This window comes from Chrysemys picta, chromosome 1, assembly GCF_011386835.1.
Source record: "Chrysemys picta bellii isolate R12L10 chromosome 1, ASM1138683v2, whole genome shotgun sequence".
NCBI lineage: Eukaryota > Metazoa > Chordata > Testudines > Emydidae > Chrysemys > Chrysemys picta.
The window spans coordinates 141,678,587-141,704,751 of record NC_088791.1 but is presented as its reverse complement, the minus strand read 5'-3'; the positions used below and the strand labels follow the sequence as shown (position 1 = coordinate 141,704,751).

Below are 26,165 nucleotides of genomic sequence, written 5' to 3'. Positions count from 1 at the left end.
CCATGTTCTCTCTACAGGTACTAATGCGGAGAGTGGACTAGATGACCCATCTGAGGGAAGGGAGCAGAAGGAGACTCCACCGATTGGAAGGCAAAAGATGCACTGTCCTAGGGATGGGGGTTCAACGACCACCACTCCCAAGAGGAGGAGGAGGGTGGTGGTGGTCGGGGATTCCCTCCTCAGGGGGACTGAGTCATCTATCTGCCGCCCCGACCGGGAAAACCAAGAGGTCTGCTGCTTGCCAGGAGCTAGGATACACGATGTGACGGAGAGACTGCCGAGACTCATCAAGCCCTCGGATCGCTACTCCTGCTTCCTTCCTGCTTCTCCACGTGGGCACCAATGATACTGCCAAGAATGACCTTGAGCGGATCACTGCAGACTACGTGGCTCTGGGAAGAAGGATAAAGGAGTTTGAGGCACAAGTGGTGTTCTCGTCCATCCTCCCTGTGCAAGGAAAAGGCCGGAGTAGAGACCGTCGAATCGTGGAAGTCAACGAATGGCTACGCAGGTGGTGTCGGAGAGAAGGCTTTGGATTCTTCGACCATGGGATGGTGTTCCAAGAAGAAGGAGTGCTAGGCAGAGACGGGCTCCACCTAACGAAGAGAGGGAAGAGCATCTTCGCCAGCAGGCTGGCTAACCTAGTGAGGAGGGCTTTAAACTAGGTTCACCGGGGGAAGGAGACCAAAGCCCTGAGGTAAGTGGGGAAATGGGATCCTGGGAGGAAGCACAAGCAGGAGAGCGCAAGAGGGGAGGACTCCTGTCTCATGCTGAGAAAGAGGAACGATCGATGAGTCATCTTAAGTGCCTATACACAAATGCAAGAAGCCTGGGAAACAAGCAGGGAGAACTGGAAGTCCTGGCACAGTCAGGGAACTATGATGTGATTGGAATAACAGAGACTTGGTGGGATAACTCACATGACTGGAGTACTGTCATGGATGGATATAAACTGTTCAGGAAGGACAGGCAGGGCAGAAAAGGTGGGGGAGTTGCGTTGTATGTAAGAGAGGAGTATGACTGCTCAGAGCTCCGGTATGAAACTGCAGAAAAACCTGAGAGTCTCTGGATAAAGTTGAGAAGTGTGAGCAACAAGGGTGATGTCGTGGTTGGAGTCTGCTATAGACCACCAGACCAGGGGGATGAGGTGGACGAGGCTTTCTTCTGGCAACTAGCAGAAGTTGCTAGATCGCAGGCCCTGGTTCTCATGGGAGACTTTAATCACCCTGATATCTGCTGGGAGAGCAATAAAGCGGTGCACAGGCAATCCAGGAAATTTTTGGATAGTGTGGGGGACAATTTCCTGGTGCAAGTGCTGGAGGAACCAACTAGGGGCAAAGCTTTTCTTGACCTGCTACTCACAAACAGGGAAGAACTAGTAGGGGAAGCAAAAGTGGATGGGAACCTGGAAGGCAGTGACCATGAGATGGTCGAGTTCAGGATCCTGACACAAGGAAGAAAGGAGAGCAGCAGAATACGGACCCTGGACTTCAGAAAAGCAGACTTTGACTCCCTCAGGGAACAGATGGGCAGGATCCCCTGGGAGAATAACATGAAGGGCAAAGGGGTCCAGGAGAGCTGGCTGTATTTTAAAGAATCCTTATTGAGGTTGCAGGAACAAACCATCCCGATGTGTAGAAAGAATAGTAAATATGGCAGGCGACCAGCTTGGCTAAACAGTGAAATCCTTGCTGACATTAAACGCAAAAAAGAAGCTTACAAGAAGTGGAAGATTGGACAAATGACTAGGGAGGAGTATAAAAATATTGCTCAGGCATGCAGGAGTGAAATCAGGAAGGCCAAATCACACTTGGAGTTGCAGTTAGCAAGAGATGTTAAGAGTAACAAGAAGGGTTTCTTCAGGTATGTTAGCAACAAGAAGAAAATCAAGGAAAGTGTGGGTCCCTTACTGAATGAGGGAGGCAACCTAGTGACCGAGGATGTGGAAAAAGCTAATGTACTCAATGATTTTTTTGCCTCTGTCTTCACGCACAAGGTCAGCTCCCAGATTGCTGCACTGGCCAGTACAGCATGGGGAGAAGGTGACCAACCCTCTGTGGAGAAAGAAGTGGTTCGTGACTATTTAGAAAAACTGGACGTGCACAAGTCCATGGGGCCGGATGCGCTGCATCCGAGGGTGCTAAAGGAGTTGGCGGGTGAGATTGCAGAGCCATTAGCCATTATTTTTGAAAACTCATGGCGATCGGGGGAGGTCCCAGATGACGGGAAAAAGGCTAATGTAGTGCCCATCTTTAAAAAAGGGAAGAAGGAGGATCCGGGGAACTACAGGCCAGTCAGCCTCACCTCAGTCCCTGGAAAAATCATGGAGCAGGTCCTCAAGGAATCAATTATGAAACATTTAGAGGAGAGGAAAGTGATCAGGAACAGTCAGCATGGATTCACGAAGGGGGAAGTCGTGCCTGACTAACCTAATTGCCTTCTATGATGAGATAACTGGCTCTGTGGATGAGGGGAAAGCAGTGGATGTGTTATTCCTTGACTTTAGCAAAGCTTTTGATACGGTCTCCCACAGTATTCTTGCCACCAAGTTAAAGAAGTATGGGCTGGATGAATGGACTGTAAGGTGGATAGAAAGCTGGCTAGATTGTCGGGCTCAACGGGTAGTGAACAATGGCTCCATGTCTAGTTGGCAGCTGGTTTCAAGCGCAGTGCCCCAAGGGTCGGTCCTGGGGCCGGTTTTGTTTAATATCTTTATTAATGATCTGGAGGATGGTGTGGACTGCACTCTCAGCAAGTTTGCAGATGACACTAAACTAGGAGGCGTGGTAGATACACTAGAGGGTAGGAATCGGATACAGAGGGACCTAGACAAATTAGAGGATTGGGCCGAAAAAAACCTGATGAGGTTCAACAAGGACAAGTGCAGAGTCCTGCACTTAGGACGGAAGAATCCCATGCACTGCTACAGACTAGGGACCGAATGGCTAGGTAGCAGTTCTGCAGAAAAGGACCTAGGGGTCACAGTGGACGAGAAGCTGGATATGAGTCAACAGTGTGCTCTTGATGCCAAGAAGGCTAACGGCATTTTGGGCTGTATAAGTAGGGGCATTGCCAGCAGATCGAGGAACGTGATCGTTCCCCTTTATTCGACATTGGTGAGGCCTCATCTGGAATACTGTGTCCAGTTTTGGGCCCCACACTACAAGAAGGATGTGGAAAAATTGGAAAGAGTCCAGCGGAAGGCAACAAAAATGATTAGGGGTCTGGAGCACATGACTTATGAGGAGAGGCTGAGGGAACTGGGATTGTTTAGTCTCCAGAAGAGAAGACTGAGGGGGGATTTGATAGCAGCCTTCAACTACCTGAAGGGGGGTTCCAAAGAGGATGGAGCTCGGCTGTTCTCAGTGGTGGCAGATGACAGAACAAGGAGCAATGATCTCAAGTTGCAGTGGGGGAGGTCCAGGTTGGATATCAGGAAAAACTATTTCACTAGGAGGGTGGTGAAACACTGGAATGCGTTACCTAGGGAGGTGGTGGAGTCTCCTTCCTTGGAGGTTTTTAAGGCCCGGCTTGACAAAGCCCTGGCTGGGATGATTTAGCTGGGAATTGGTCCTGCTTTGAGCAGGGGGTTGGACTAGATGACCTCTTGAGGTCCCTTCCAACTCTGATATTCTATGATTCTATGACTCCAAAGAGAAACTGCTGAGCTTCAGTTCATTTGCAAATTTGACACCATCAGATCAGGATTAAACAAAGACTGTGAATGGCTAGCCAACTACAAAAGCAGTTTCTCCTGCCTTGGTGTTCAGACCTCAACTGCTAGCAGAGGACCTCACCCTCCCTGATTGAACTAACCTCGTCACCTCCAAACTGATTCTTGCCTGCATATTTATACCTGCCTCTGGAAATTTCTATTACATGCGTCCGACGAACCCACGAAAGCTTATGCTCCAATACAACTGTTAGTCTTAAAGGTGCCACAAGATTCTCTGTTGCTAGTTACAAGGTGAGTTACCATCTTTTCTTCTTCAAGTGATTGTTCACGTCGATTCCAATTAGGTGACTCCCAAGCTCTCCCACGGGGATGGGGTTGGAGTTAAGGAATCACTGACTAGAGCATCGCTCTACTGCATCGTCTCTAGCATGCTTTGTGATGGCATAGTGGGTGGCAAAGATATACACCAAGGACCAGGTCACCACTCTGCAGATCTCTTGGATGGTTACCTGGGCCAGGAAAGTGGTGGAAGAGGCCTGGGCTCTTGTTGAGTGGGCCGTTATAGCTGGGGCTGGGACGTTGGTGAAGTCATAGCAGGTATGGATACAGTCTGTAACCCAGGAAGAGATGAGCTGTGAGGAGACCAGAAGTCCCTTCATCCGGTCCGACACCACTACAGACAACTGGTTTGACTCCCTGAAAGGCTTTGTGCGCTCAGTGTAGAACGCTAGCGCCCTCCACACATCTAATGAGTGAAATCACTGCTCCTGTGAGTTGGCATGTGGGTTGGGGTAGAAAACAGGTAGAAAAATATCCTAAGGTGAAATTGGGATACCACCTTGGGCAGGAAAGCTGGGTGCGGCCTGAGCTGTACATTATCCTTGTGGAAGACCATGTAGGGGGGGTCGGAGGTTAGTGTTTTTAGCTCCGACACCCTCCTGGCTGATGTGATTGCAACCAGAAAGGCTACCTTCCATGAGAGATACAGAAGGGAACATGTAGCTAGCGGCTCGAATGGGGCTCCCACAAGCATAGCTAGGACCAGATTGAGGTCCCAAGTCGGTACCAGTGGGCAAGACTGAGGGTATAGCCCTTCCATGCCCTTAAGGAAATGGCCCACCATAGGACTGGCAAAGACTGAACACTCCAACTCTCCGGGGTGGAACACTGAGATGGCTGGGAGGTGCTCCCTGATGAATGATCCAGCCAGGCCTTGCTGCTTCAGGTGCAGTAGATAGTCCAGGATGAACGGTATACATGCCTGAAGTGGAGATACTCGATTGTGATTACACCAGCACGAGAACCATTTGGCCAGGAAGGTGGCCCTGGTGGAAGGTTTCCTGCTACCAAGGAGCACCTCCATCACCGATTCTGTGCACTGGAGTTCCTTTGCGTTTAACCATGAAGCTCCAGGCCGTGATGTGCAGGGACTGGGAGGTCTGGGTGAAGCAGGCGGCCGTGGTCCTGTGTAATCAGATGGGGAAGGAGTGGCAGCACAATGGGGGGCCCTGGGCCCTTTAAACCCCTGCCGGAGCCCCCAGCCGCTGCTGCCACCCCCCAGGCCCTTTAAATTGCTGCCTGGGGAAGCTGGGCCGCCCCGGTACGGTGTACCGGCTTACTTTCCCCTCTGGGGTACACCTCTGGGGTACACCTGCACCTGTCTATTTCGGAGAAAAGCTGCGACGACTGACATACACTGTTGATAACCCGAATGGAAGCACCGTGAACTGATAGTATATGTGGTTGACAACGAACCTCAGGAAACGTCTGTGAGGCGGCCAGATGGCTATGTGGAAGTATGCGTCTTTCATATCGAGGGCAGCGTACCAGTCCCCTGGATCCAGGGAAGGGATAATTGTGTTCAGGGAGACCATGTGGAACTTTAACTTTACCATGAACTGATTGAGTCCTCGCAGGTTTAAGATGGGTCTGAGACCCCACTTGGCCTTGGGGATTAGGAAATATCGGGAGTAGAATCCCTTGCCCCTGAGCTCCTGAGGGACCTCCTCTAGCGCTCCCATGGCGAGGAGCGCCTACGCCTCCTGGATAAGTTGTTGCTTGTGAGAGGGGTCCCTGAAGAGAGACAGGGAAGGGGGGTGGGAGGGAGGGGAAGAGCAGAATTGGAGAGAATATCCCACTTCTACCATGCAAAGAACCCAGCGGTCCGATGTTATATGGGACCATGCACGGTAGAAGTGGGATAGACGGTTCAAAAAATGTGGGGAAGGATACGTGATTATGGCTGGTACACCATCCTCAGGCATCTCTTCAAAACCCTTGCTTGGATCCTGACAATGGCTTGGTTGAGCCCTGCCCTTGGCCTGAGGGAGGATTGGGCATAGGTTTCTTGTATAGACTGCAAGATTTAAATCCTAGGGCTTGAGACATGCCTCAGAGCCCAAGGCGGGATGTGGGGAGAACGACCCACTCACCAAAGCTATCATACTAAATAATAAACTAAACAATAAAACAAAAGAAAAGCTGTGAAGAACTAAGAATGACTAAGGAAAGACTTGCAGGCAAGCAAGGTAACGTAGTTCCAATGCCACCACGGATGGTAAGAAGGAACTGAAGGGGGTTGGGTTGGCAGGGTCATATATTGAGCAGCATGAGTACACCACTCCAGGCGGGGAGCTCCCTGGCCGACCCGATGGGAGCTGCTAACGGAAAAAGTTTCTGACGACTGTGCACGTGGCGTGCGCATACCTAATTGGAATCGACGTGAACAATCACTCGAAAAAGAACAAAGCTTTCCTTTCCCTCAAAACCCAGTCAAGAACACCCCAATGCTATTGTGTTCCGGGGAAAATGTTGTAATTAGGGCTGTCAAGCGATTAAAAAAAATAATTGCGATAAACAACAATAGAATATCATTTATTTTAAATATTTTTGGATGTTTACTACATTTTCAAATATATTAATTTCAATTACAACACAGAATACAAAGTGCACGCTGCTCACATTTTTTATTACAAATATTTGCACTGTAAAAAAACAATTGTATTTTTCAATTCACCTCATACAAGTACTGTAGGGCAATCTCTTTACCATGAAAGTTTAACTTACAAATGTAGAATTGTGTAAAAAAAAAAAAAAAAAAAAACTGCATTCAAAAATAAAACAATGTGAAACTTTAGAGCCTAAAGTCCACTCAGTCCTACTTCTTGGTCAGTCAATCACTCAGACAAACAAGGTTGGTTACAATTTGCAGCAGATAATGCTGCCTGCTTCTTGTTTACAATGTCACCTGATAGTGAGAACAGGGATTCTCATGGCACTGTTTTAGCTGGCATTGCAAGATATTAACGTGCCAAATATGCTAAAAATTCATATGTCCCTTCATGCTTCAACCATCATTCCAGAGGACATGCTTCCATGCTGATGATGGGTTCTGCTTGATAACAAGCTAAAGCAGTGCGTACTGACGCATATTCATTTTCATCATCTGAGTCAGATGCCACCAGCAGAAGGTTGATTTTATTTTTTGGTGGTTTGGGTTCTGTAGTTTCCGCATCAGAGTGTTGCTCTTTTAAGACTTCTAAAAACATGTTCCACACCTCGTCCCTCTCAGATTTTGGATGGCACTTCAGATTCTTAAACCTTGGGTAGAGTGCAATAACTATTTTTAGAAATCTCCTTCTTTGTGTTTTGTCAAATCTGTTGTGAAAGTGTTCTTAAAATGAACATGTGCTGGGTCATCATCTGAGACTGCTATAACATGCAGGTAAAACATAGCAGGAGACATACAATTGTCCCCCCAAGGAGTACAGTCACAAATTTTATTGGCACATTATTTTTTTAACGAGCATCATCAGCATGGAAGCATGTCCTCTGGAATGGTGGCCGAAGCATGAAGGGGCATACAAATATTTAGCATATCTGGCATGTAAATACCTTGCAACGCCGGCTACAAAAGTGCCATCTGAATGCCTGTTCTCATTTTCAGGTGATATTGTAAATAAGAAGCAGGCAGCAGTATCTCCCATCAATGTAAACAAACTTGTTTGTCTTAGTGATTAGCAGAATAAGAAGTAGGACTGAGTGGACTTGTAGGCTTTAAAGTTTTACATTGTTTTGTTTTTGAGTGCAGTTATGTAACCAAAAAAAAAAATCTGCATTTGTAAGTTACACTTTCACGATAAAGAGATTGCACTTCAGTACTTGTATGAGGTGAATTGAAAAATAGTATTTCTTTTGTTTATCATTTTTACAGTGCATATATTTGTAATCAAACATAATAATATAAAGTGAGCATTGTGCACTTTGTATTCTGTGTTGTAATTGAAATCAATATTGAAAATGTAGAAAAACATCCAAAAATATTTAATACATTTCAATTGTCATAAGTGCAATTAATCGCCATTAATTTTTTTTAGTTAATCGCATGAGTTAACTGCGATTAATTGAGAGCCCTAGCTGTAATGAAATTTCAGTCCACAATTTCTACAGTGGCATTGAAAGGCCAGCTCTGCACCATCTGTCAGAGCTATGCATTGTTATATCTGTCATGGAATGGTGGAAGCGGATTATCAGGATGTCAGAAATGAACTAAAATCAATGAGATTACTCATGGAGTAAGGTACTACTCAGTGTAAATACAGCAGAATTGAGCTCTTTATTACTACCATTATTATGCAGAATTGAGCTCTTTATTACTACCGTTATTATGCAGAGGTGATAGCCTCCCTGTGTTTGAGATTGGAACCAACTGTCCATTATTAGCTCAATTTTTGATCTCCATAAAATCGTCAAAAAAGTTCTTTTCCACTGCAGGTATTGGACTGGTGGTGTTTGGCCAGAGAAAAATTGGAGACCAAATTTGGGGTAAACTACACAAACTCTTTCAGAGATGCTGAACATCAGGTTGAGTAAATTCTTAGAATGCTTTTTTGCACATCATCTTTCCAAAGCTGGTTTGGCCTAGAAACTTCAAGTATGGTTTATGCAAAAGTTCTTGATCATAACTGTCATATAAGTCTATTTTCAAAGAACTGGGGCACATATTCTTGAAATTAAACAACTTGAAATAAAGAGATTTAGGGATGCCTGATCCCAATGAACTTCCCAAAGTCCCCCTACCACCACTCTTATGAAGCATGCCAAGGTTCTGACAGACTTTATGCATACAGTAACTCCTCACTTAACGTTGTAGTAATCTTCCTGAAAAATGTGACTTTATGCGCAACGATGTTAAGAGAATCCAATTTCCCCATAAGAATTAATGTAAATGGTTAGGTTCCAGGAAAATTTTTTTTGCCAGACAAAAGACATTATATACATATACAGTAAAAGTTTTAAACAATTTTAAACAAACAGTTTAATATTGTACACAGCAACGAATGATTGTGAAGCTTGGTTGAGGTGGTGAAGTAAGAAGGTGGGATATTTCCCAGGGAATGCCTTGCTGCTAAATGATGAACTAGCACTCAGCTGAGCCCGCAAGGGTTAATACGCTGTTGTTAATGTAGCCTCACACTCTACAAGGCAGCATGGACTGAGGCAGGACAGAGGAAACACAATAGATGCAGGGTAGTAGCTGCAAACACTTCCCTGCAAAAACTGAACATGATGTTGAGCCCACGCTATCCAGCTGGAGCGTAGCATTCCCTCCTCCTGACAGCACATGAACAGCTGCACAGGTGCTGACTTTCCAAAGTGCTGGGGGGTGCGTGCATGAGTGAGAGAGATGTGCATTGCCCCTTTAAGTACGCTGACCCCACTTCAAGTACGTTGCCCTTTTAAGCAGATCAGACAGGAAGCAACAGCTTCCAGAAAGCTCCCTTCTTTCTGTCCCTGAGCCCTGTCCCCCTCCTCCGCTTTGTGGAGAGGGGGTACGGAGCGGAGGGCAGAGGGACATCCTGATATCAGCACCCCTCTCCCCACCTCGCCCAGCAAGCAGGAAGCTCCTGGGAGCAGCTCTAAGGCAGAGGGCAGGAGCAGCAGGGCAGTGGTGGGAGGGCCACCTGAACTGCTGCTGGGCAGCAGCAGAGCCACATACCTTACAGGGAATTTAGGGGAGCTGATGGGGGAGGGAGAGCTGCTGCCCCTCCCCCCCATTCTAATCCCCACAAGGAGGGGCTGCTCTTCCAGAGAATCCTGCAAGCAGTGGATAAAGCAGACAGCTGCCAAACTATGTTATAAAGGAGCATTGTGCAACTTTAAACAAGCTTGTTCCCTAATAGATCAGCAATGTAACAACGGGACAACGTTAAGTGAGGAGTCACTGTATGTCTACAGTGCAAAGGAAAACCTGCGCCACCAAGTCTCAGAGCTCAGGACCATTGACTTGGGCTTACTGGGTTCAGGCTGCAGGGATAAAAATAGTAGTGTAGATGTTCCCACTAGACTGCGGCTTACGATCTGAAACCTGGAGTGGGGGGTGGGTCTCAGAGCCTGGGCTCCAGGGGGGGGGGCAGCTACACTGTTATTTTCAGCCTCACAAGCCCGTGTCAGTTAACCTAGGTTCTGAGACTCAGCACTGTGGGTTTTTCTTTGCAATGTAGACATACATAAAAGTATGTTAGACCTTGCTGGACCAGCAATAGAATAAGAGACCTACATACAGTGCAGCCTAGTGTAGTGAGCACCAGGCACACCCAAGTTCTATTCTTGTGTAGCTGAGATGGGCTCAAGCCACAAATTTCAGGTCCAGATTTTTAACATCTCTACATTCAGGCTCTTCAGATCTAGGGTTTTCATTCAGCCTATTTGAAAGAAAGGGGCCATTTGTGACATCCAGATATGGGTCCAGATTTTTAACACCCATCAAAGTTCAGATCCAGACCCTTTCTAATTCCCAGTTTTTGCCACACCATCTGACCGTAATAATACATTTCCCTTATAGCTCCTGCCTAACATCCTTTTCTGTGAGATAGTTATCTATCATTATCCTTATTGTACAAGTGGGAAACCTTTGAATGAGAGAGAGAGAGAGAGAGAGACCATGTGAAAATAATATGCCTGCACACCATGCATCTTTACCACTGACAACATTGTCATGTATCAGAGGGGTAGCCGTGTTAGTCTGGATCTGTAAAAGCAGCAGAGTCCTGTGGCACCTTATAGACTAACAGACGTATTGGAGCGTGAGCTTTCGTGGGTGACTACCCACTTCGTCAGATGCATGTCATGTATGAAATAATTGGAGTGGCAGGTTCTAAGACCCTGCATATTGATGCAGAGATATTTTGCTGATTCATCACAGCCAGACCAGGGGGTCTGATTTATCTCTAACCCAGGGTGTAAAAGGGGTTGATGGTCTCACTGGGAATGGAACTAAGGGCAGGGATAAAAAGATCTCACAGGGGAAAGCCTTAGGAACAGTTAAATTGAGAAGGAAGCTTAGATTGTGGTTTGTATTTTGTTCTGTTATTTAAGTGAACAATAAAGGGAAACCCCAGGAAGGGAGCAGGTTTGGACCATATCCAAACTGAGTACATCCTGCCTGGAACAGGATGGGGAATCCACCTGTTTACACTATGACTGTATGCACCTGCCCACTCACAACATATGTTCAACCTATTCAGAGAGCATCACCAGCACATGGCCTCTTACACTTCATAAAGATAGAAATGCCCACCCCCATTTCATGTGAAATCTCTATCACCTCATGTCAACTGAGATACTCTTTACAGATATGTTAGCTTTACATGGAGTGATCATAGAGCCATGTGGAGAGAATAGCTGTTCTGGTTCATTTGTTGTTTTGGACTGTTGGGGAGGAGTTTAAGTGTAACCTGGAAATTCCTGGCTTTCAGAAATGCTACCTTAACTAAGTTTTTGTCTGATAAATTATACTCATTGCATGCATCATTATATCCCTTGCAGTTATAAATCATTTTTAATCAAATAGAATGCATATTGGAAAATATATATAAAGCTAATGCATCTTTATTAAAAGAGATTATTAGATTGATAACGAAGAGTTGCTAATTCTGGGAGATATTTTATTCATTTTTTGAATCTAGTCCATCCCAATGACGCATTACACCTGATTCAGCAGAACTGAATACACATTACACATATATTCGTAAAAATATTCTTCTAGATTCTTTTTTACAATATTAATGTTACCACATGCAGTTGTAAACAAGTGACCAGTCACTTTAAAGCCACTTTTTTTCTTACCTGTGTGGACCCAGGTTCAGAGTACAGTGATGGACTAGAGCCAAGTGTTTGTTCCAGCAAGGGCTAACTGGTTAATGTATAACTGCGAAAGTGGATAGGACAAGGATTGGGAGGAAAACTATTTCTATTTAGGAAGACACAAATACAAAGAGACACAGAACTATGTGAGGCCACACCAATAATAGAGTAAAAACAGTCTCAGCCTAAAGCCCGCAAGTTTTTGTGGTACAAAGTTCTTCCATTATCCTTGATCTTTGAGCAATACTGTAGATGTATAAATACTATAAATAATACAACCGAAGATTTCCCCTCAGGAAACTCATTCTCTCCATCTCTGAAACATCCACTCCGGGCAACTCTATTTTTTCCTCTATATTTACCAGACCCTGTACCCACTAAAGTCAATGGCAAAGCTTCTGTTGCCTTCAATGGGGCAGGTTCAATCTCTGAAAGAATAAAAGGCAGTAAAAGTCAGCTGGTCTTTTCTGGGGCAGCCATCAAGTAGACAAGTTTATCTTTTTTATTTAAGAGGAGAAATAGGACTCACTTTGGGGCAAAGTGCATACCAAAAACTTGAAGAAGTGCAGGAAAACTTGAAGAAAACAATACAGCATCAAGAAAGATTTATGAACTTCAAAAATCCAATCAGAAATATGACAAAGGATGGCAGTGATAGAAACCTCCACCAGTGTAGAAAAGTATGGCCAAAATGCAGACACTATGTCTTAGGTAACTTTCCCAAATGAGATTGTGGAAGTACCCTGGTTGTCTTCAAAGGAAAGCACGGGAAGAGAAAATGCGTAACCATAAACTAGGGAAAAGGGCAAAATGCAAACATAATAAGCAAGCCCTCTGCTTCAAGGAGATTAAAAACAGCAAATATTTTAACTCTGCCTTATCTTTAAAGAAAGCACATACTTGCTTATTAGAAACTCTGTTAATTTTGAAATGTTTTCAAAATGTGAAGCTATCATTAACACTATTACTGTCACTGTTAGCCTTCAGGAATGTGTATGAGCATGTTTTAAGAGTATTGCACAAGGTATCTATTTGTTTTGATGCTATCGTTTAGGGAAATGTTTAATTGAAAGCTAAATGAAGGTATGCATGTTTTATTTAATGTACTCCTTCAGGACTGGTTTGGTACACCATTAGTGTACACATTCAAATTGAACTGCAATAGACAGGGCAGTGGAGCTTTCACAGGACCTGTCACTTCAGGTGTTGAGCCAGATTTACTTGAATTTAAATGGAAGTGATTGTTAACAAAGACCTTTGGAGGGGAATAATTTGGGGAATCTTAGGAGACTTCATAATTGCTTAAGATAAAGAATGTAGGAACAGAGGAGGAAAGCTCTTAAAAAAGGAAGCTGGAAGTAAAATCTAAAGGGGTTGTGCATAATTTAGGTAACCCTTAATCCTCTGCATGAAGTTTTTTTAGATAAATTCAAATAATTTGTTAGATAAACTATCTGGTAACACATCACCATTTGTAAACTACATCAGCCAAATCATTCCATTTCAAGAAAATGACATGCTCTTCCAGGACAGCCTGTAGCATTTGAACTCCCTATTAAGTGCAAGCACTCTGGCTTAAGAAATGTATGTCTCGTTTGAACATATGGGTCAAGATATTCAAAAGTGGGTGCCTAAAATTGGGCTTCTAAGTCCATAGTCCACCTAAATCAGTAGTCTGATGTTCAAAAAGGGTGAGCACCCAGCAGTTTCAATGAGACCGTTGGGTGCTGACTACTTTTGAAAATCAGGACCCTTGCTAGTTGCCTAAATATGGTTTCAGGAGTCAAACTTTGGTCATCCATTTTTGAAAACAATTGTATTGCCTCTACAACACATTCATAACTGCAGTAAAATGCTGTCTATCAGAAAAAAATATAGCAATCTAAAGCATGTTTTCACATTTTTTTTAAAAAGGTAAAAAAATTCCCAGGATGGGGGGCGACCTTTAGTAAGATACATTTAATGTTGTAAATAAATTCCAGTTTAATTATTGAACTTATCAGAACATTCTAATTGCTTGAAAACCACCAAATATTTGGAAGCCAAAAATTCAAAGTGAGGGTTCCACAAACAATCTTAGCTCTGACTATGTAATATGTCTCATCTTTTAGCTAATCCCTAATAACTGCCTTACACTTAACAAGTATACCTCATTCACACTTCCAGTATTGCCTTTTCAGCTACCATGATGTAAAAACAGAAAAGATATTGAAGAAGAGCTAGTGGGATACCCTCAGTATTGGAGTAACTTGATTTTGATTCTGGTTCATATTGGATATACCATATCATCTAGAAATTTATTACCCATTATGGCGTATATACAGTACAGATCTAGAAGCCAGCTTCACATCACTGCTTATGTCTTCACTGCAGAGTTAACCCAGGCTCTCACATGGATTTTAGTCCAACTCACAAAACCATCCACACAAAAACCTCTGAGACGGGTTTGGAGGGTTTAAATCCGAGTTAGCTGACCTGGCTATAAGTATAGATTAGAGCCTGGGTTCTGCTTTACCTCCGGCTAACCCATCCACTTTGCAGTGTAGATGCAGGCTACCTAACTCAGATCCTGACAGTCCTCCAGTGCTTTCCTCCAATTCCCCCAATACTCTATTCTGGGAGTGAGACACTGTATAAACTCAGAACAAAAAGATAGTCCCTACCTCCAGAAGCTTGCTAAAAACCTACTCCTTTCTCCTGCACCAGAAGTCACCTACCAGTTTATATACACTGAGAAAATGTTTAAATCCCATAATCCAGGCAGCCTGCTCCATTTCTACACAGCACTTGAACAGCAATGCCATCTGGGAGTTCCTTCTCTCAGCCTGTTGCCAGCTGGTCAGAGGCTGACACCAAGGTTCTGGTGGATATCTGGTGTGAGGTCACTAAGCAGCATGATTTGAGGAGATGTACCCAAAATCAACATGTCTACAAGAACACCTCCATGAGCCTGGCAGAGGAGAGGATTTGCTGGATGGGAATTCAGTACAGGTGAAGAATCAAAAACCTGAAAGGTGCATGCCACAAAGCAAAAGATGCCAATGACAGCAACTCACTGGAGTCCACTGTCATGGTAGATGGGCTTTTGAGATTGGACAGAGTTATTCTTACTGCTCAACTGGGGACAGAGGGACTGGAGGAACCAGGCCAGACCTTCCTGCACTTCAGTTATTGCTGACAGTAATAAAAGACACAGACATTTTAACACTTTAGCTTGAAGTTAGTGGGTCTAATCAAGCTGAAGGTGTTAAACTTTGTCTACATTGGTGTGAAGTGGAGATTTCAATGGAGTTTAGCTAGCTTGACTGAGTTAACTGCATTGCAAAAAGCACCAGTTTTCCAAGTCCAGACAAGCCCTGAGTCAGCCAGGAAGCCTTCCAGCAAAAACAGAAAAGATGGGACTTGGCACTTGTTTCTAAGATAAAAAACAAGTAGGAGAAATAGGCCTCCACTTTTAAATCCATCTTAAAACAACAAGAAACAAAATAAAAGGCACAGAGCATTTTTTTTTCTTTGCGGGTCACCTGCACTATGAATTTCCCAACTGTCAAACTTTGTTTTTAATTTTTCAATTTAACTTTGTTACATTTACAACAATATTTTAATAAGGTTGTGAATTAATTGATATCCATATAAAATCTTAACTGCACCTTCAATCACTTCACATAATGCATGTACAAGGTGATATAAATAAGGTTCTTTAAAAACCTCATGGCGTTTTTCACTGGGCATTGACCACAGGAATCTTAACCCCAATGTCCTCGCCAATTTCTTATTTGAGTAGATTACATTCTGACTGTGTACAATTGCCCCTGCAGTTGAAACTAAATAATACATTACTCTTATTTCTTGCATTGACCTAAACTGCTGTGTTGTGTTGCTATGTGCTGAGGTGGCTGCATGTCAGTGCTGGGTGGAGCACAGTAGGAATCTACATTGTATATAAACCACTTAAGAAGCAGTTTGATCTAAGGGACTGACTGACCACAGGGTTAAGAGTCAGGAAATCTTAAACTCAGTGTGGAATGTGGATGCTCAGGACTGCCCAGGTTTAGGCCCAATCTGAATCTTATGTGAATTGAGGATGAAGTAGGGATTGAGTCCAATTCCTAGTCGGCAGCTGACCTTTTCACACCGAACATCATCATTGCTGGCACTATACCTCTACCCCGATATAACGCTGTCCTTGGGAGCCAAAAAATCTTACCGTGTTATAGGTGAAACCGCGTTATATTGAACTTGCTTTGATCCACTGGAGTGTGCAGCCCCGCCCCCCCGGAGCGCTGCTTTACTGCATTATATCTGAAATCGTGTTATATCGGGTCGCATTATATCGGGGTAGAGGTGTATATCCTGGCAGCCTCAGCAGAGAATTTGAGCCCTAAATGGGCCATGGAGGCTCAAACCCCCCTCTTCGGCCCTAGAAGTGGTCCCTCTAAGTCACGGCTGAGACCCACTGATTGTGAAGAGGACACACTGCTGTTATGCCTGCTCTGGAGTAGAGAGAGGATTTGCTCTCCAGGGGTCTCATTCTGGCACTTTTAAGCAGCTGCTCACTGTGGCTTAGAGACCTAACAGGGAAAGGTATAGGTAGTGTAGGGAAAGGAGGAAGTCTCTCACCTTTGCAGGCTCCTTCGTCATTAGCAGGTTGGTAGCCAGGCCTGCAGGTGCACCTCCCAATGGCCACCATCCACTCGCCTTCCCCATTGCAGTGCAGCCTGACGCCAGAGGACCCGGCCGTACTTGCCTCCTCTGCATCCGCCACACAGGTCCCCACCGCCTCCACCAGCGAGGTCCTCTCTCCACCGGCAAAGGTCTCTGGGAAGGAGGCAAACCCCCTCACCACAGCTGGGCACTTGTAGAAGAAGACTTGTACAGCCACCAGTGACATGCAGGCCCCTGAGTCCTGGAATGCCAGGTAGAAGCCACGCCGGGTGAGCGGCCCAAAGCTGCGTACCTTGACGTTCATCTTCACCACCTTCCCAGTGCTGTCCACCTGTGAGAAGCTTTCGTCAGCTGCAATGGTATCCACCTTGGTCCAGGGCCCCTCGCGCCATTCAGGCAGATCCTGCGTAGCCATGTCGGTTTCCGCCTGATAGTAATAGAGGGTGAAGGTCTCCTTGCAGGAAGAAGCCACGGTCCGCATGCTGGCACAGTCACGCACCGAGAAGCGGAGACGGACGTGGACTCGGTGGGCCCCACGCCGCTCTATGAAGTGAGTGCGCAGCCAGTTATTTTGGCCCGGCTCAGCCACATTGCAGACCTCAAAGGTTCGGATCAGGTGCTTCTTGTCATCCAGGACACTCACCTCGTCCCACTGTGATGAATGGGCAATGGAGAGAGAGGTGGAGAAGTTGTTAGAGGGGTTTCACACATGCGGCAAATCTGGGATACAATGATCACAGGTCTCTGGATCACAGGGACCAGGACTCACTATCTTTACAACAGGCTCCTTCTATCTGAGCCTTCTACTTGCCTCTTGGGCAAACAGTGCTGGGGCCCCACACTGGGACTTGGGCTGATGCCTGATTCTGACAGCACTCAGAGCAAGGACTGCTGCACTGTTAAAGGGGCTGCCCTGCAGTGGAGGTGTTAAACAAAGCTCAATTCAACCCTCTGTTGGGCAGGTAGTACCCCACGCTGGCATTGCTGGAGAGTACTAGGGGGAAACGGGATACTGCAGTGCAATGTTAGCATCCTAAATGTCTTGGCGACACCTCTCTTTGCCCTGGCCTTTCCTATCTCAAGACAGAGAAGAGACACACAAAACAGAGAGAGACAGCGCGTCCTTTGGAGAAGGTGTTAAAAACAGCTCCCTTGCACCTAGCTCTGACTCAGCTGGGCTGTCCCTGTGGAAGCTTAAGATTTCATGAGTACTTCTGAAGGGGGAAAAACATCCAGAGTTAGAAATGAATCTAACATTGTAGCTCTAGTATCCCCCTCTCTCAGTCACATGCTTCTAATGCCTTTGCCTGTGTGGTCCAGTATCTGACTCAGCACAATATAAAGCATTTTGGATACTCCGTATGCATGAAAACTGGAAAAGAAACCTATTCCGCTCCAACCCCACCTTCCCAGATGGCTATGTAAGCCTTCCCACAGGTGGTGGAGGAAGAAAGAGGGCCAGGGAGCACTTACCCCATCAGGAGGGTGGGTGGTCCAGCCGATTTCCGAGGTCTCTCCCGTTGTATCCAGAAGTATTTCTGTTTTTAAAAAAATAGTCTTTTGTACTTTTCCAAACATCAGCTGCTCAAGCTCAATATGTTCCCTACAAGACTCCTTCCTGCATCTCATCCCCTGGAGGGGATATACTGTGCTTCCAGCCCCACACACCTCACTCGCACAGAGATCTGTGTTCTGAGATAATGCCTGGCCTCATCCAGAAGTCAGAATTCTGTTCCCAGCTTTCCCCTATGATCTAGGGAAAGGTCTGCAATTCAGTGACTCAATGGATGATCTCTGGGATTCAGATTGATCCAGTGGTTAAGGCACCAGATGGAAAGCCTGTGTTTTAATTCTAGCTCCGCCAATTGCCACTGTTAAATGATATTGGCCAAGTCTCTTACAACCTATTGACTTTCCCAGGAGTCCAGTATACTCAGCACCTCCAAGGATCAAGCCCTATCCAAGCAACCGTTCTACATTTCTTTCCTAAGTAATTTTAGCCCTGGTGGAAGATGCCAGACTTAATTACCCTTGGAGATTAAAGTCCTCTATTTAGGTCCAAAGCAGTACAGCACTGGTTGCAGCAGCACAAGCTACACACACAAATATCCCCTACCAATGTACCTCATTTCTGAGACCACTAAGAAAGGAGAGGGGGTGGAAGGTCACTGTATCAAATTTACACATGCTGGTATTTTTTGCAAGTCAACAGCTCTCTGAAGTTCTGGAATTTAAAACTGTGCTTGCTTGTTTGTTACTGTTTTTCTTTCATTTTGTTTTCTATAAAAATTAGGAAATACCATTTAAAACAACTTTGTGAAAAGAATATTAAAGATGAGCTTGTCCCAAGCCTTTATAGAGTAGGGAGCCCAAGGAGGACACAACAGCAGTATCAAGAGAGTGCAGGGATTTCTCCCTTTGTATGCTTGTAGGGATGCACATCACACCAAAGGAGGCAGGGAGGAAGCAGGGCCACATCTCTCCTCCATGAGGCACAATCCTTCCCCAAGCCACCTCTGGGGCGCTATAGCTCTGCACCACACCATACTCATCAGTGCCTGAATGGCACGATCTGGCACTGGGGTGGCACTTCGACATCTCTTTGCTTCACCAGCACGGCTTCATTCTGATGGAATAACCAATGGGTTTATTTTTTGATGAACAAAGAACATTTTCTAAATCAGGTTTGAGTCATTTCCTCTGCTTAAGTGTACCCAAACGCAGAGCATGAAAATCTGAGAAGAGATGGAGAAAGAAAAGGGGATTTGGGGGATTTAGGGGAGGGGAGAAAGAAAGAAAGAAAGAAAGAAAGAAAGAATGAAAGAAAGAAAGAAAATAGAAAAGCCTTGTTCAACTGCCTGGGCTCTGGGCTGCTGGCAGGCAGTATATTCCCCAGATGGCTTCTCTCCAGTGACCCAGGTAATCTTTATCGAGCGCATGAATATTTCACAGACTAACGGATACATGCAGCCTGGCGCTGACAGGGCTCTCCCTCCAATGGTGAATATTTAAAAAGCCAAGATGCATTAGAAACCGATAAGTGTGCGCATGCACGGCACATGTGGAGAAAATGGCCCTCAATGCCATAACTCCGATGCAAAGGTATGCAACAAGAGTGCCGGACATTTATAAGCACAGCGGCGTTTCCCCTGTTCCTCCCCACTCTCAATGGCTGCATGTCCTCGATCAGATCAATGGTCCCATCTAGTCCTGAGTCCTTGCCACATTTAATCAGACTAGTGGCCTACCTCATCCAGGATCCTGCCTTCCACCAACACAGATCACACCACTGCTCTGTTTAGTCCAGTACCCCAGCATGGAGGGAAAGTAGATCCTGCTAGAAATCCAGCCTCCTGCCATGTTAGATCAGACCAACAATCTATCTCGTGCAGGGGTCTCAAACACGCGCCAGCCCGCGGAGTTATTAGCTGCAGCCCGACAAGCTCCCAGAGCTCCCGCCCCCGCTCCCACTCCTCCGAGTTATTTCCTGCGGCCGCCAAGCAGGGGTGTCTCTATGTTTTTTGCCGCCCCAAGCACGGCAGTCAGGTGGCCTTCGGCGGTGCGCCTGCGGGCAGTCCACGGTCACGTGGATTCGGTGGTGTTTCTGTGAGTGATCTGCCGGTCCCGCGGCTTCAGCGCACCAGCTGCTGAATTGCCACTGAAACCGCGGGACTAGCGGACCTCCCGCAGGTACGCCGCCGAAGGCCGCCTGACTGCCACCCTCACAGCGACTGGCAGGCCTAGAGCCGTCCCTGCCGCCAAGCTCCCCTCCCCCGCCGCTCCCCCCTCCCTCCCAGCACGCCGCGTCCCTGCTCCTCTGCCTACCTCCAGGTGCTTCTCGCTTTCCAGGAGGGAGGGGAGAGGAGCAGGGAGCCGTGCGCTCACGGGAGGAGGTGGGGCAGGGGCAGGGATTTGGGGAAAGGGTTGGAATAAGGGCAGGGGACTTTGGGGAAGGGGATGGAATGGGGGCAGGGAAGGGGTGGGAAGAGGCGGGGCCTCATGGAAGGGGTGGAGTGGGTGTGGAGCCGGGGCGGGGAGGGGTGTCAGTGATGCAGCCCTCGAGCCAATGTACTATTCCTCATGTGGTCCTTGTGGTCATTTGAGTTTGAGATCCCTGCTCTAGTGCAATATCCTACCTAATGCAGTTATCCATATCAGATCACATCACTTGATCCTTTTAGTCCTGTACCCCATCTCTGGCAGGGGACAACACCGAATATTTTAGCAGAAGACAAAAGTTCCGCATACAACTCCAGTCAACTGAGCAACATTCTATACTGGGTTAAAATCCCTCCTTAATCATTGAAGCAATCTTAAATCTTGTAACATAAGATTTGATTATCTTGTTATCCTTACTGTTATTTTAGCTCACACACACAACGAATTATTGATCATAAAACTGTCCACTCTCCCTTCCTCCACCCCCAAATCCAGCTACAGTATCTATCTCCATGACTTTCCACAGCAGTGAATTAATTCCATTGGTTAATTATACTCTGCCTAAAATGCATTCCCTTGACTACTCATTCATTCTAACTTGACTACTCATTTATTTCATAGTCACCTCTTGTTCTCAAATTATGGGGCAAGATAAAAAGGAATGGGGATAAAGAGGAATTTCCATTCTCTCCTTCTTTATTCTGAATATATTGACTCAAACTAGGAATTGTTCAGATTGGGAACATTTTTAAGGGATAACTTCAAATTTACCAAAGATTTTTGCTAGGAATTTCCTTTCATTTTTACAAAACATTTAAGAATTGCTTAGCAACAGGAGTCCCTGCAGAGCTCACAAACTGCACAGGAATGGTCCATGTTGCTGATCAATCTGTTTCACCCCCTCACCATGTGACTTCCTATGTCTCCCAGATAGGAGCTTCTATCCCCTCTCCCCTCCCATTAGGGTCTCTGATTCCCCCATCATGTAGGAAGGGGCATGTAAAGTGGACTTAGTAGATTTATTTGGGAAACAGTAAAAAAAGCTGCTACGTGGATCTTATTTTCTCTCAATACCTCATGTTGCTCATTCCCTCCTACACTCTCCTCTTGTCTCTTCTCTGTGCACGCTCCCTCCAGCAATGCCCCTCTGCCATGTACATTGGACAAATCGAATAGTCTCTATGCAAACGAATAAATGGACACAAATGAGACATCAAGAATTGTAACATTCAAAAACCAGTAGGAGAGCACTTCAATTTCCCTGGACACTCAAAAACAGACTTAAAAGTGGCAATTCTTCAACAAAAAGACTTCAAAAACAGACTTCAACAAGAAACGGTAGAACTGGAATTAATTTGCAAATTTGACACCATCAAATTAGGCCTGAATAAAGACTGGGAGTGGCTGGGTCACTACAAAAAATAAATTTCCCTCTGTTGATATTCATACCTTCTTGTCAACTGTTGAGAATGGGCCTCATGCACCCTAATTGAATTGGCCTCGTTAGTACTGACCCCCCCACTCGGTAAGGCAACTCACATCTTTTCATGTGCTGTGTATTTATACCAGCCTACTATATTTTCCACTCCATGCATCGGATGAAGTGGGTTATAGCCCATGGAAGCTTATGCCCAAATAAATTTGTTAGTCTCTAAGGTGCCACAAGGACTCCTTGTTGTTTTTACTCCCTCCTACATAGTTCCCCGCCCCTCTACCCCGATCTTTCCTCCTCTCACTCTCCCAAAACTAGCCCCATCCCTCTCCCATCATGGCTTCCTGTAGACCCCTCCCACAAAACCCCAAATTAGTAAATAATTCTACCCACAGACCCCAAAATTCTGGTCAAAAGCACCAATCCTTACCAAAACCAACATATTAAAATGAATGGGGAGTTCTTAGACTAACAGTCATAATACACCATTTACTGCCAAAAGGCAAGCCCCACGGCTGCCAGCACCCAGATCGCCGATGAAGGCTACCAGTCTACTGCACCGTCTACCGCCAAAAGGCAGTTAGCAGCTGCTGCTGTGTAGCAATGCAATGCAGTCCCACGTCTGCCGGCACCAAGAGGACATATGGTGACGGTGAGCTCAGCTGTGCTGAGCGGGCTCCATGTTGTCTGCACAGGTAACCCAGGTAACCCAGATAAAAAGGCGCGAATCTATTGTCTGCCGTTGCTGTGACGGGGGAGGGAGGGGCCTGACGACATGTACCCAGAACCGCCCGCGACACTGTTTTGCATCATCCGGGCATTGGGATCTCAACCCAGAATTCCAAGGGGCGGCGGAGACTGCGGGAACTGTGGGATAGCTGTGGGATAGCTACCCATAGTGCAATGCTCCGGAAGTCGACGCTAGCCTCGTACTGTGGACGCGGTCTGCCGACTAGAGCACCTAGAGCATTTTATGTGTGGACATACACAATCGGCTGTATACAACCGATTTCAATAAAACCGGCTTCTATAAATTCGAACTAATTTCGTAGTGTAGACATACCCCTAGTGTCTTTGGAGTCCTGGCAAGCCAAACAAGGAAACTAAAATGTAAGAAACTACATTCACACCATATTATGATCACTCAGCAAAGTGAATATACCAGTGTGAAACATGTGCCACCTTAAAACTGCCTCTTGTGCTATGCATTGCAAAACAATCTCATGATCACATACTGGTTCTCAAGTAATCTACATAATATCATAGAGTAGTTTCAGCCGCCTAAGATACACTTGTGTTGCATCTTTTAATATTATTTTCATTATGAAATGCTACCTTTAATTTCATTCTCTTCATTATTCAGCATATCTTTTGAGAGCTGCTGAGTAGCTAAAACTCCCATTGCCTTCTGGAAACCCACAGCCCGCAGGATTCAGCACTTACACATTTTACATGTTGAGCTCTCTTCTCTTCAGGATAGGAATTTTAATAATTCTTTCAGCAGGAATATACTATACATTCAACAAGATTTTTTAGTTCCCCTGATACAGACAGATACACCTCTGAGCAGTAATTTATTACTGTAGGATTTTGCAATCTGTTGCCTCACAGAAATAATGTTCTAGAACAGCATTAACACTGCGATTTTATGATTTCTTGTTTACAACATCTCAAATAGCAGGAGAACTAATTTGTATTTTTCAGGTGACCTATATTCAAACTGTCATAATAAAGTTAAAATATTGCTTTCTCTGGGCTGTCTCTTTTTTACAAACTTTGTTTTATTTAGGTGGCAATAAGAAAAATTATGGTAAAAAATACATAGATACCACAGTCCAGTTTTAACCAGTTTAGAAATACGTCCAGTTCTGAAAAATAGTGTGGCACAGTGAAATAAGATAGATAGTAGTGACTGAATCATATGTCCTAATAGTAGTGGCTATTTTTTAAAAGAATGAGTAAATAAAACAAGCAAAACAAATGGTCAGGGATGCAATCCCATGCTCAGAGAGGTCCTAAACTGCTGACTACCACGTTGAGCATGGAAGATGGGATGAATCACTCCATAATTGCCCTGTCCTATACACTACCCCTGAAGCTCCGGTACAAGCCACTGGCAGAGACAGGATTATGGGCAAGATGGACCATGGTCTGACCCAGTATGGCAGCTCTTATACTCTTATGAACATAGTCCAAAAACGTACTCACCAATAGCAATTTTCATATAAATTCAGTATCAAATATAGCAGCAGTCTTTACTCTTAATAAAAATGACTTCTTTACAGTCTGCAGTCCCAAAATAACACAAAGTATAGGGCAATAAATATGCCTGTTATAGGAGAGAACATATTATATATGAGAGGGGGTTCTAAATTGACACAAATGAGACTAGTGAGGTTGGATTTCTTATTGGACATGCCTTCCTTAAAATGCTGCTAATTTTTTTCTTTAATTAGTGTGAATCTCTGTACCCATATTCTACTTATGTTACTGATATGAAAGTTACTGGGACAGATTTAACATATATTTAACTAATTCCAAGCAGTTAAGGGTAATTAAGCAGATGTTATACAGATGTTAAATTCTAAATACGAATCTTTTAATACTGAAATTGTTAATGTTAAGGAGTATTCTTTTCTCAGAACATAAGAGACCTCCATTCAAGGGTTCTGCTAGCTTCTGTCAAGGATGTCAGGATCGCCAAATGGCCTGAGATTGTGAAATTTACACAAACTGTTTGTAAACCAGCAGAGATCTGGAGCCTTGGACAGTGATAATCCTTTTTTCTAGGGTGGATAAAAATAGTAATTTAAAAACACTCAAAAATATATTTTTAATTTAAATACTATTTTGTTATTTAAATTAAATACATTTTTATTTTTTAAAAATAAATCCATTTAAAATTAAATTTGAAATTATCACAATCTATATTAAGGTCTAATTTTACTGTAATTCAATATTTACATTCAATAAAAATAGTAACATTCAAGCACTATATGTTTGTTGCTGAAATTTTAAAGAAAGCCATACTACTGAACAAGTGGAAGTCACTGGCTAAGCACCAGGAACCAAAGTTCATTGAAGTGATAAACCAGCTTTTGACAGTAGTAGCCTCTTTTGCAGGTGCAGAGAGAATATCTTCCTCATTTCAATTCCAACTAGTTCAGTTCAAATGACTATTTCATTCAAAGTTGAGAAACCAACTGGGAGTTGAAAAAGAAGGACAGCTTATTTTCCCCTTCCATGCTATGAATCGAAGTAAGGTGTGAGAGGATGAGATCTACTAGTTCTAAAATCTTGTTCGACGTGGTGACGAGTAACAATCACAATTCACTAACTACAGATAAAACTTACTGTTTTTATAAACTTCCCTTTTTCTTATGTATCCACCACATTTAAGATAGTTTTACGTAACTAATAAAAAAAATTAAAATTCTGCTTCTGTTCATTTTTAATTAAATTCCAAGTTCCATCCAAATACAGCTTAACATAAAACATTAGTAAAAAGTAATCAACTAGAAAATAATACATTATTAACCATTTTCTAATATAATACAAAAATGTAAATATTAAAAATCTGAATGTCTTAAGCTATGTAACTGCTTCAATAAATGTGTATTGAATACTGAACCCTCTGATTAGCAAAGAAAAGTACCAAATTTAGTGAGTGTAAAGGGTATGTTTAGTTGCAAATCAACATCTTTTAATAGTTGACAAGTGAAAATTAACCTTTGTTAGGAAAAGAGCTAAAAAGTACAAATGCAAACAAGATTAAAATAGATTATGTAAACCAAGATTTCCTGCTTGCTGATTTAAATCATAATTAAAGTGAGTAATTTAAATCACACGGATTTAAAGCAATCCACCCTGCTATTTTTCCTTTCTTTGTTGTTGCGGTTGTTTTGCTTTTATAAAAGCTTTAAAATTGGGTAATTTCAGTGTAAAAAAATAATCCCTGTGTTAGTGTCAGGTTGTACACAGTTAAAGAATCAGAAAAGGGAGGTCAGGAAAGATAAGACTAAATGCCCAAATTAACTCTGCATATGCATTGTGATACCATCTAATCATATGATCACCTATTATTCCTCTAGTAATACAGTGTTATATATTTTCTTCTACAACTGAAGGGCTGATCCTGGCAACATTTGCTATTGAGTCAAGTGCTTCCTCTTCTACATAGTCCTACTGCAGTCAGTCAGGTTGCCCTTTATGACATACAAAAGTGGCCTGACATTTTTTTTATTTTTTTCCCCTTCCTGTTTTTTGCTTCGAAATATCAGGAGTGTCAATTATGGTTTTGCTGGAGCA

The 26,165-nt window shown here is 44.2% G+C and overlaps 1 protein-coding gene across 4 annotated transcripts in view; it reads right to left on the bottom strand.

The window, feature by feature from the left end:
- The window catches only part of LOC101943327 (ephrin type-B receptor 5), a 144,910-nt gene that overhangs the window by 85,046 nt on the left and 33,699 nt on the right, over positions 1-26,165 (bottom strand). For 2 of the 4 annotated variants that reach the window (XM_042855020.2, XM_005281670.5), the window contains exons 3-4: positions 17,960-18,024; positions 16,442-17,138 (exon numbers count right to left, since the gene is read on the bottom strand). In XM_042855020.2, the coding sequence (XP_042710954.1) occupies positions 16,442-17,138; positions 17,960-18,024 (762 nt within the window). Of the gene's footprint in view, positions 1-11,601; positions 12,250-16,441; positions 17,139-17,959; positions 18,025-21,499; positions 21,605-26,165 lie in introns of those variants that run through there. The other 2 variants (XM_065584904.1, XM_065584918.1) reach the window with 2 other exon arrangements.